At 35.1% G+C, this 12,483-nt stretch overlaps 1 protein-coding gene across 1 annotated transcript in view; it reads right to left on the bottom strand.

The window, feature by feature from the left end:
• The window catches only part of AFF2 (ALF transcription elongation factor 2), a 313,572-nt gene that overhangs the window by 122,626 nt on the left and 178,463 nt on the right, over positions 1–12,483 (bottom strand). The window contains exon 4 of the mRNA XM_072431518.1: positions 5,340–5,384. Within this exon, the coding sequence (XP_072287619.1) occupies positions 5,340–5,384 (45 nt within the window). The remainder of the gene's footprint in view (positions 1–5,339; positions 5,385–12,483) is intronic.

Below are 12,483 nucleotides of genomic sequence, written 5' to 3'. Positions count from 1 at the left end.
ACACAAAAGTGCTTCTCTAACGTTTGCTGTCTAAATAACACGAACATTACCTTGTCTATTAAATTGTCTTCAAACCCCTAATAGCCTCCACTGTCCGGGGCCTGACATGTGAGTGGCAGCCATTTTCCGCTACCATAGCTTTGTGTTATTAGGATTATTGACAAACGGCTTAGTAACAAAGACTGCTCTAACAATGAGCGTTATTGTAGTTCAAAAAATGTGTTTGCAGAAAAGGAATCTAAATGCTAAGAGATTTCAGATAAACCATAGGTTTCCTTCGCCATGGCTAATATTTCATGTCATGCTTTTCATGGATTTCTGACGGTAAAAATAGATAAATAAAACAATAAAAGCCACGTAAGGTACAAGTGATATTATTTTGGGGTCCATTTTCCCAGCTGGGAGACAAACAGTAAATCACAAACTTTTGGTATAAAGTAAGGAAAAAAAAACACCTTTACCGACAAAAACACAAAGCTATTTTTGCAGCAAATTTAAAATATTTAAAAATACATTTATTTACAGATCTTTTATAAAAAGAGTCTTCCTTTTCTAAGTCTCTTGACAGCCTAATACCAAGGTTGCTAAGTTACGACTGTTTGACATCATCTCCTCCCCAATGTGCTCCTCCATTTGGCAGGTCAACATGATTCACTAGGTTTTTCAGCTTGTTACTCACTTTTCCAGTGACGTCTGTATTATGAATTTCAATTCACATCATGTACACTGGTTTCCAACTACCTCCCCTCCTCCACAATCCATATGAAAATATTTAAAGTGCTTGTCAGCTACTGAGTGGATTTGTAACCTCAATGAAAAGCTTTACCTTTTAATACCACCGTTACTGGGACCAAAATTGAGCATCTTCCTTAATGTCAGTTTCTATTTTACAGGGTAAAATTATAGAGGAGCAAATAAAGGTCGCTACCTGCTAATTGTGTTACATGAAACAGTCACATCACATCGAGATGGGGCTGATTAAATCCATTAGTGCCTTAAACAGCACACAAAAATGGAAATTGCACATGTAATTTCAACTGTCAAGGGTATTTTTTGGCCGTTGATATATATTTATAGAGTGTGGGGTTATTGCAGCCGGCCGACGGGACACCAGAAAGGATGACTCTGAGCACATAGTTAATTGAAACTTTAATTTAAAGGCCTCTTTACCCTGATGATATAATAACCCTTTCACAGCTTCTACAATATAGAACTCCTATGTATTTCTAATATAGGCTTTGGGTTGTATTGATTTACTAGGATAAATTTTACAACATACGAGGCATAAAATGTCTTTTTTATGTACATTAGTATTCATATGATTGTGAACATGCATTTATAGAATAGATAAGATATCTTTTTTTGAAGATAATATTAAAGATGGATAGATAGATAGATAGATAGATAGATAGATAGATAGATAGATAGATAGATAGATAGATAGATAGATACCAATATAAAGAATATTGCAGTTGACTTCGGACATGCTCTTGGAAGCATCAAGTGGCTTTTTGGCAATTATTGAGCGGCCCTCAGAGCCCCTAGAAAAAGTATTTTGTATTTTCCTTATTTCCTTTTTTTATGTGCTGTTCAGAACAGTAAAGCAAACATATTTTATAGACTGGTTTCTAGTAAGTAAATATTTAAATATATTTATCTCCTAATATCTTACATTTTTCAGTGCAGTCCATAATTTTTCTCTTTAGACTGGATTATGCTCTTACTTTTTAGGCTGGCTTTTGGAACCACAAATGTGTAAGCATAGATTTGTAATGAAGATGTAATAGCAGATGCCTCAAGCAGTCTTCGAGTAATGTGTCTCCTGAAGCATGACCCCAGCCTCCAACAACTCCTATAATATCTTTGCAGTCTTTTAGCATTCCATGTGCATGCTTGCAGGCTAGCAGGTTTTAGTAGTATAACACTCACACAATATTATGTGCAGCTCTTTGCAGCTCTCAAATACTGCACTTGAGGTTCCCTACCTCAATAAAGTTGCTGGCTTAGTTGATACCCTGGATACCCTGGAAAGCTGCTGGCGTGTCATCAAGATTATCTACTCTATTGGTCTGCAGTCATTATGCTAGGCATATAATGAATACATCAATGATTAGAAGATACATTTAATGAAAACTGCATGTCCAAACTATCAAAAAACAAAGATATAGGCAGATGAACATTTACATAAATTTTAACTGTATTTTCACAGTATTTTCTACATTATATGTAAGTTTCAACGGTATATCCCACAAAACTACCTATTTTGTATGGGTTTCTACTTGTTTGCTACAAACCCATTTCCCTCTGATCCCTACATCACAGACACATTAAAAACATTAAGGACCCAAAATGTTGGGAACGTTGAGTTTGGATGCTAGGGTGGGACAAGTTAGACTCCTTTATAGGAATAATCAAATTTTCATATAACTAACTATAGCTTAGCAGCTATTAATCTTTTTAATATAGCTAGTCCCCGACATACGGACGACTCCTAGATACAAACGGGGCTTCACTGCTCGTTTGTATGCAGGACAGAGGCTTGATAGGGGGGCGCTTCGGATGACTTGCAGAAGAAATCTTTTGCTAAACACAGCTGAGACTGAGCTCCTCTGCAACATCTTGTAACTCTTTAATTAACAAGACAAACTCTGCAGTTGTTTCTTTTTGCATATCAAAGCACAGCTTGCTCCAGAAGTTAATGAATGTCTAGGCTCCATAAAGTTTTTTCGCATTGTTTTTGACTTTGTTAGTGATTAGCTCACAGTGAGGATTTTATACAGTAACTGACACCATGCTGCCTAATAATATGTTGAGACAAACATCCATCCTAATTGCATTTATTAAAATAATGTACCTGTTTCAACTTACATAAAAATTCAACTTAAGAACAAACCTGTGTATAGTTTCACTGAAAATAACTTTTGGTTATTAGACGCTGGCGTCATATATATATATATATATATATATATATATATATATATATATATATATATATATAGTATAAGTAAATCCAACAAGATATGTCATGCAATAAGTCAGTTCTGAACAATGGAGAACAAGTTAGGTAAATTGTCTGCTTAAAAGGGGTGTATATGTTATGCATGACATGAACCCCATAGAGAACTTCTAGAAATGCATAGAAATACTAAAATAGTTTTTTACTCCAATACTTTGCCAGCCAAATTGTTCTGTTTGCTAATAAAAGTCGATGCATTTTCTTTACATATAGGCAAATAGAAGTTTTTAAAATATTCCTGATTTGTTTAAAGAAAATAAATTTGAGTAAAGGCTAAAATAGGTCTTGTTGCAAAAGTTGCTTATTTAAAAATGAAACTAAATCCTAACAATAAATTTTTTTGCTCTGATAAATATACCAAAGACAGCGTGTTGCTTTCTAAAGGTATTAGTATTATTATTACACAGTATTTATATAGTGCCATCATATTATGCAGTGCTGTACAAAGTCCATAGTCATGTCACTAACTGTCACTCAAGGTGGCTCACAATCTAAATTCCCTACCATATGTCATATGCCTTTAATAAAGTTTAGGGACAAATTTTTTGGGGGTGTAGTGAATAACCCTAACTACATGTTTTTGGGATGTGGGAGGTACCCTACGAAGACACGGGGAGAATCTGCAAAACTCCATGCAGATAGAGTCCTGGCTGAGATTCGAGCCTGGGACCCAGAGCTGCAAAGACCAGAGCACTAACCTCTGAGCCACCATGCTGGTATCTTTTTAACTTCTTATCTAAAACAATGTATTAGGAAGTTAATGAAAATTAGAGAACTGCCACCCCCCCCCCCCCCCCATATCATGGAAGAGAGGCCATGTGGAGGTGTTTCTGTAATCTTATACAAAAACATTTTCTGGTGAAAATACTGCGTCTGTGTATACACAATACAAAGAGTAAGTGCTGTCATTCGAAAAAACTATTTTATTTTACCATGTTATTCGCAGGATTACCATAAAGTGCAAAATAGTTGAAAACAAAAGCTGATGCAGCCACCCACCTGAGGGCTGACAAACTGCAATAGATTTTGTCTTCTTAGGTTTAGGTACACTTTAATCTACATGAAATTCCCTCTATATGTGCAGTAATCCAAGATTACAAACGTAACTAAAAGACATAGTAATTTTCATAGCATTCTAAAGAGACGTCTTAATCGGCTACAGTTCTCGTTATTTGCTTGTCTGACGTGTCAAAAAAGTCCTGTTTTACTGTAAGCTAGTCTAACAAATGACAACTTAAGGTTAAGTCTGTATGAACTGTTTCCACAGAATTTAACCTGAACTTTTAAATACCTAGGTTTAAAATTCTAATTCAATCCAATCAACACCAGAACATTTTCTTGATGGGTTGTAAATAAAACGCATCCTGCAAAATATGTAAAGAGATAAAATGCCCATAAACACCTCCCAAATGTCTTCCAAACACCCAAAAACCCTAAAGACCTGCGAGAGCATTTTGGGCATTTTAAGATATTTTGGAGCATTTGGAATGCATTTTTCGAACTGTTGCCACATATCTCGGTTTAAAATGTCTTTATAAACGCGTAAAAACAAAATCTGATATAGGGATATATATATATATATATATATATATATATATATATAAATAAATAAATAAATAAATATATATATAATCTCTACTTACAAAATAATTTAAAATAATACTTAACATAGGGGAAATCTATGGAAGTTGAAGAATCAATATTCTGCATGCTGAGTTTTATACACTTTGAATAAATAGCTCTTGTGAAAACCCTTACAGGATTGCTGAGCATTATAATATTTCCCAGGAGGTAGAATTTCAGGCCAGTTCCCATTTAGTCTACCTAAATATGCTGAAAACGTAATGTCATCAAAATTATTTGCGTTAATAGCTTTAATGCAATATATTCAAAAACAGCACTCTAAAACAAGATGTTTTAGGAAACTACTAGGAACGGGTAATTTATCATATCCTCTATGTGGAAATGTATGCAATGTAAATTAACAACACCAGATGCCATAGTAAGGAACAGAATAGGACCTTGCCAGAACTTGAGATGGCGATGCAGGAGCAAACAACAGGTAAGAAGACTTAGGTAGAATTCAAGACATTGCTGGAGAGGAGTTTGCTTTATATATGTATATATGAATTTTTGAATTTGTGTATATATTACACATGTTGATGACATTTCCAGCATTTTATATGCAAATTAAAAAAAAATAAAGATGAAAAAAATTGCACAAATAAAATATCTATACTATACTATATATATTATACTAACTTAAAAGAAAGAAAAAAAATGAATGTGCAAATCTTTTACAATACAAAATGATTCAGCTTACCCGTAATATTTCTTCAACACAGCTCGGATCATTTGGAAGACTGACCTGTGTTAAAAAAAACAAGATATCCATTATTAATAAAGGAAAATGTGAAAAACTATAATAGGAGTTAAAAATAAGTTGCCATTTAAAGAGCTTTCAGTTAAATGCAAATATAACCAACATCATTTTCTCCCAGAAAAAGAAATAATCCTAAATTACGTCAAATTGTGCTGTCTAGGCTTCCATACCCAGGACAGTAAGAATGGCTTCATAGGAAAGGCTATCTTGAACACAAATCTAATCAAACATTTGCAAATTGTACATGAGAAGATGATAATTTAAGGTACAGGGGATGCACATGTGTATTGTGAACTACATTGCAATTACAATCAACAAGACACAACATGTTTCTTAAAACTGCTGTTTACTGGTAGACTATAATTGGAAATGTAATGATTCCTTTGGAATTTGGCATTCAAATGCCATTAAAGAGATTTCATTTTAGTTGTACCAAATGGCTGAATTTTATTTGAATACCCATGTATTACTGAATATATGACAGGACTGATAATATTCATTGTCATACCCACATATATTAAAGCTATGACAAGATGTAACCTTTAGCAAATCATTTGCAGATCAGACGCATGCAGCTACTCAGTCAATTTAACACTAGGAAAGGGAGGTGATGTGGGAGAGTGATTTACAGCAATTGCAGATTACAACACTCTATGGCACTTAAACCTACAAGCAAGAAAAGGTAACCTAAGTAAATTTGGTTTCTAAGATTTAAAAAAAATCGGAGGTCTAAGATACGTACATTGAAGATATGTAGATGCATAAGATCAATGTACCATCAAAAAGTTACCATTATACCAGTGAGCTGCCAATTTTATATCCAGTGAAAGTGACCTGGAAAAAGCAAGCAGCTTGATACATTAGAGGACACCAGATATGTATATATCCAAACAGTAAAGGACAAAGATGATACTTCTAAATTTATTAAAGTTCTCTAAGATGGGAGAATATAGAGTATCATGGGAGAACCTGGGTAATCCAGCAAATCTGGGATGGATCTGGTCCAGGATTGAAAATATTTGCTAACTAATAACAAATATTTTTAAGAAATCAATTTCAGATTTGCTAGATCACCCAGGTTCTCCCATGATAGTCTATCTTCTCCATTTTTGCAGGGCTTTAATATATCTGACCCAATATTTTTGGACCAGTCAGCAATTATTTCCTGTACAATCTACTCCTGATAGGTTCCTAATAAAGGACCATCTTAATGAAACCTTTGTATTCAGGTAAATGTATTCAATATAAAAACAATTTTGTTAATCTCAGCTAAATGCCTAGCATGGAGACCAGCAGAGTGATGAATAAACAACCCGCACAGCATAACACAGTTTTGTAATAGTTGTCCTTTAAAATTAACAAAATACAAAATTGAGAATGAGAATGATGCACCGTGGCTTAAAACATTTATGCTGAATTTATTTAATTGAATTGAAGAGTTTCCTAATTGTAAAATCCCATTCTGACCTGCAGGTCACAAGAAAATTACATTTTTAATTGATTGTTTTAAGACATACAAAACTAGAAGGTACATTTAATCTTGTCCAACATTTGGCATTTCATTAATCTAACTTTCAAGAATTTATAGAAATCATCATTTACACTTTAATGAATTGCAATTAAAAAAAATGTGATACATAGTGATTATAAAGAAAACACGTTTCTTATGGATACTCCCGTTTCCTTCCACATTCTAAAAACATGCAGTTAGGTTACTTGGCTTCCGACCAAATATGACTATGGTAGGGACATTGGATTGCGAGCCCCTTAGAGGGACAGCTAGTGACGTGACTATGGACTTTGTAAAGCACTGCGTAATATGTCCGTGCTAAATAAATACTGCGTAATAACATTATTAGTTATACAATGTTTTTATTTCTTTACTTTGACACATACAGAAAAGTAACAGACTATATGCCATTTTACTAAACACCCAGACCGGTCTACTGCAGTATGAGATGTAAAACCCACCTAAGCAAACAATCCACTGTTCATTAGAATTTCCTTTACAAAAACACAAATATATATCCTTTTTTGTGTGAATAGATAAGGGGTTGGGTCAGGTGATCAGGAAATAAATGTCTGTTTTCCATCAAAGAAATAAATACATTAATATATGTTGAAAAGTAAACATAACTATGCATTCCAAAGGGATTGGGTCTGGCCATAATAGGGGGAAGTGCATATCTCATTCTTAGTATTATAATGGTTCATTGACTAATAGCCCTGCACTAATGGGTAAAAAGTACAGTGCCCACTTGATGCTTAGATTTGCACTACAACTGTAAACCAGTAGGCAGATCAATGAGAACTTAAATATACAGCATGTTTTAACATGCTTGGTGAATGGATCAAACACTAAGTCATAGATAGAGGTTTCCAGTTTGATCATTTACCTTGATTGATTGAAAGGAAATCTTATCAGCAAATTCCTTTAAGTTCCAAAGAATCTTGTAGGTGAAATAGAATGATTGTTTTCTTAAGCTCCCCAAGCTTTATTAATCCATTGCACATTTACACTGGAGCTAAATTCAGTGGCTAATAAGAAATCATATTAAACTACTTAAAAACACTAAAACTGCAACTCATAAGCCAAATTATTTGTAAGCCTTACTTTAAAGAAGAAATTCAATATAGCAGATATATAGATCTTTATACCTTTATACAAAATGCAGTACATGATTGCTAAAAGTGTTATACTACATTAAGCCTTTCATGCAACTTTTAAATGATCATGAAAACAGCACATTTGGGTTGAATCTTCCCAGACCATGTAATAGGGGGCATTGCAGTTGTATGTGCTTTGCCTAAATACTTTGTGCTAAAAGGTGGCCCTCGTCATCATCTTGGAAGGTTGAACTGAAACACACTCTCTAAAGTTCCTCTATTTGTTAGTTCGGTAAACAAGGACATACTTGGTATTAGAATATACATGATAGTATAGTTAGACATACATTATTTTATTTTACCTGTGGCACCTAATGTGCCAAATTATAGATTAAGATTTTCTATAACTTTCTTCTCTACAAACTACTTATTACAACCATTCTACATTACCTATACCTGCTGGTTTTTAGCATAATGGATATAAGTTATGCTCACTGATCCTTCAACAAATCAAAAGTGTTCAGCTAACAATTAAACAAAAGTCAAAGCAGCCATAATTACTACAACTACAAACAGCAAATCCTTAGCATACAGATGTGCTGTAATGTTTACCTTTGTGGCTCACAGACATTCAGTTATATAGGATAGTCAATAAAAAAGACAAGCTTTCACTATGTGACCTCAAAGTAAGCAAACTGCACTTATATTGCATTGTAAATAGAAAATTGAGGATAACACGTAGAGAGCTGTGGTTTATGATGGGTAACCAATTGACAATTAATCTTTACAGTACACTGCCTGTGTAGTTAGTTACTTGTGGTGTGATCACAATGAATATTTACTGGGAATGAAAACCTAAGAAAAATATCTTGTTGATATTCAGTATTTCTCCCATGACAGATGTACATTAGGCAGATTTTTAGGTATTAGTATTCATGTTCTTTGCATTATTCCTTGGAATTTAATCTGCCTGGTGCTCCATACTAAAATACTGAATTTTACTTGTACTTTTGTTATTCGCAAATAATAGCAAATTATTTTTTATTTATGGAGGAAAGTGATTGCAGCACTACACAATAAAAAATTGCTGCAGAGAGACTAAAGGTAAATTTAAGATCGGGTGGGCAGCACTCCGGAGGCTGGGAGAAACATGGTAAAAAATAAAGAATAAAAGTTACAATGCATAGGTGAAAGTGCAGTAAACAAGCGATCAGATATGCTTTTATTATAAATTGCCCTAAAATAGGGTTGACCATGGACAGGAAACTTTTGTTTTACCTAACAGGTAGAATAGCAGGATAAATGTTAGTAACTCACCAACTGAATCCAATTAACCATGGAACTTCTGTAGCCTAGTGATGTCAGTAATTAAAGGAATGAGCTGGCAGCCCGGCTGTACATCCCTTATTGCTGGGTACCACATGCTGGGGTTTTTCTGATTTGCGTGGTATTATATGTTGTGAATGCACATTGAAAGAATTGCTTTCATCTCTCACAGAAAATGGAATGACTAAGTGATGAATTTTACAGATTGCCTACATACTGGATGATATCTGCAATCAACTCTACTCTCATGCTGGTCAAGAAGCTGCCAATTTTATGGCTATTTCGGAAGCTTTTTATCAGCTTTTAAATGAAATCTAAGTATGGGAAAATGAATTGTCCATAGCAATCTGCCACCCATGGCTTTAATCATTTTCCAATTTTAAGCAACCAAATGATCAAAATTGGAAAAAAATTGATCAAAAATAGAATTTATTTGGCATTGAGGTGGTCTTCATGAATATAACCGAATAAAACAACATAAATTGCACTGTTTTATATACCTATCCATGCACTTTGTAGACATTACTATTTATAAATTCACAGCATAGCTACAGTCACTCTATACACATGCATAGGATCAGGAAAGACACATGATTTTCTTTTACCAATGACCTTTGGAACTGTCAGACTAGACATATTTTATCTCCGTAGATGCATCAAAAAGCTTCTAAAATTCAGTGCTAGAGCATTAATCCATATCGTCGCCCAGTCCTTGAAATTATAATTCAGAGACTACTTTAGCATTTTCCTCCCAAGTTCCGCTGGCAGCCCTAGGCACAAAGTCATATTCTGGGTTCCAGCTGAAATCAAATGCCATGGTCTAAAATATTGGCACAGATAATTATTTACAGCTAAAGATCTCTGTTGTTGCTAAACAATTTTTGTCCTTTTTCTCTGTGCAATTGCTTTTCCCAATACAGAGAATGTTTTTTTTAGTTTTCACTGGATTCCAAAGTTGTACAAAATCCACAATGCTGTGAACACTAATAACTTTGCTTGAAATTATTTCCTCAATTATACTTAGAGTTCTGATTAGCATTTTTTTGGGGTAATTTAAAAGGCTTTTAAAAGTCCTCTCTTCCCTTGCTTGCTGACAGCAAAATGTCCAAATCTGCTACTTACAGATCTGTGAGCTGGAAGCCTACACAAAATGTCACTTTATCAAAAATGCTGGAGACCCTCTTACTTCGATAGTCATGAAAATGATGTTATTACTATTATTATTGTCTAGGATTTCAACAATGGGAAGAAATTGAGGTCAGAGTTGCAGCATTCCTGTATTGCACATAGTACTGGTTGTCACGGACGGTACACTGTACTTAGAATTTTAGGGCTACTTCTTGGGTATGATGATAAATAAAAAAAGGAAAATCGTTTTAACATGCAGTACATGTACAAGCCAAACTAAACATACAAATAGTTAAGACAAATTCTAATAACAATCTGGGTGACTAAAAAATCAAGTGAAAATCAGCGTTTATAGAGGAATACTACATTCATATTTTAAATTTAGTTGGTGGAAGAATTAGTTGGATTTAACCAGGTGACCCCCAAACAAGGAAGAAAACTACATGACGGACTACATTTTCCAGCATCCCTGTATATCCCTGTGATAAACATGTGTCCAGATAAGATAGAGCCGGACTTGTTACAAGAAGCAGGTGCTGAACAATTGTAGGAGCTCAATCTGTAAAATATTAAAAGGCCAAAAGGTTGGCATTACAATAAATAGTAAAAGACAACAAAAAAACTGTCTATACTACTCTGTGAGGATACTAGTGAACCAGTAAAATAACTTTATTTCAAGGACAGTAATTACAATGTCAATTAACCTTTTGCATGATGGTCTTATAACAGTGTCCATAATGATGCATGTGTGCTGAACCTCAAATGAATAGTAAGGGGGCAAGATGATCAGAGCAAGGGATCCCACACCACTCCAGCAGCTGCCAATTTGCCATTTGGCCACAGCACTGGTTCTTAACCTCCGTGGTGGTATGAAGAATGAGTATTTTTAAATGTAAAAGCAGTACATTTAAAAATACTCATTATTTTAAATTTCAAACCTGGTCCCTCCTACCATCCCCACTGTCCCACCCTCCAGCCTAGGGCTCACGAGCAGATGCACGGCCGGTATCTGCTTCCTCTGGCCTCACGTTCCTAACGTTCACACGGCGGGGGCGCAGATGCCGGCTGGCATTTGTGTAGCCTGGAGATGCCGGGAAGCAGATGCTGGGCGTTGCTGGAGAACACCGGGGACATCACTGGAGGACGCCGATGGAACGTGGGAACCAGGTAGGACTTTTAAACTCCCCGGCAATTCCATCCCGAGTGTGGCTTGGAGTTACTGCTTTTGGCACTGAAAATTACTCCTAAGCCACACTCAGGAACACCGCCAGGGCCAGTAAAGAATCAGTGTTTGGGGATTTGACTGGGTGTAGTAAGCGGTACTCAACTGCTCACTGACGCAACCATTTATTTTCTATTTGAGTGCTATGGGTAGATACTACATGTAGTGTCTCCTCCGAGGCAGCAGTTTACTGGCATTAGGAAAGGCTAGGCGCACCATAACCTCACCGCCAGTCTAAACAAAGCTCTAGCCTTTTAAACAGGATGCACTTTCACATAATAATGTCCCCCCATGATTCCTGGCACCATAATAACCCCTTTCAACAATATGGAAATGCTACATACTTCTGTATTCATGCACAGTATATTTATCATTGTATATCTATATGTATATGTCATAATATATTTAGAATGTCTCTATACAGAGGACTAATAGTACTGACTAATTAAACCTTTTTGTGGTCTGTCAGACATATCTGATACACATTACAAATTTTACAAGCAGCAAAGATACAGTAATTCTATCCTTGTATCTGCTGAGAACACAGATAAAGAAGAATAATTGTCCTATTTTTTATACTACTGCATTTGAAACATGATAAGTTGGTAGTTCTCTAGATGGTATATACTAAGATCTGCTTTCATCAATAGACATTATGTTCATTTAACATCAACGGCCAGCTTTGAGCTACAGGTAATGTAACACTAGGCTGCTACACCGCTGTCACTGCACCTAGTGCTGTTATGACTAGAATAATTATTTCCGGTGTTTAACATCCAGAATAAATGCCAGCTGATAAAT

The sequence above is a fragment of the Pyxicephalus adspersus genome, chromosome Z (genome assembly GCF_032062135.1).
Source record: "Pyxicephalus adspersus chromosome Z, UCB_Pads_2.0, whole genome shotgun sequence".
In the NCBI taxonomy this organism is placed as follows: Eukaryota; Metazoa; Chordata; class Amphibia; order Anura; family Pyxicephalidae; genus Pyxicephalus; species Pyxicephalus adspersus.
The sequence above is the reverse complement of the archived record's forward strand: the minus strand, read 5'-3'. Positions and strand labels throughout refer to the sequence as shown.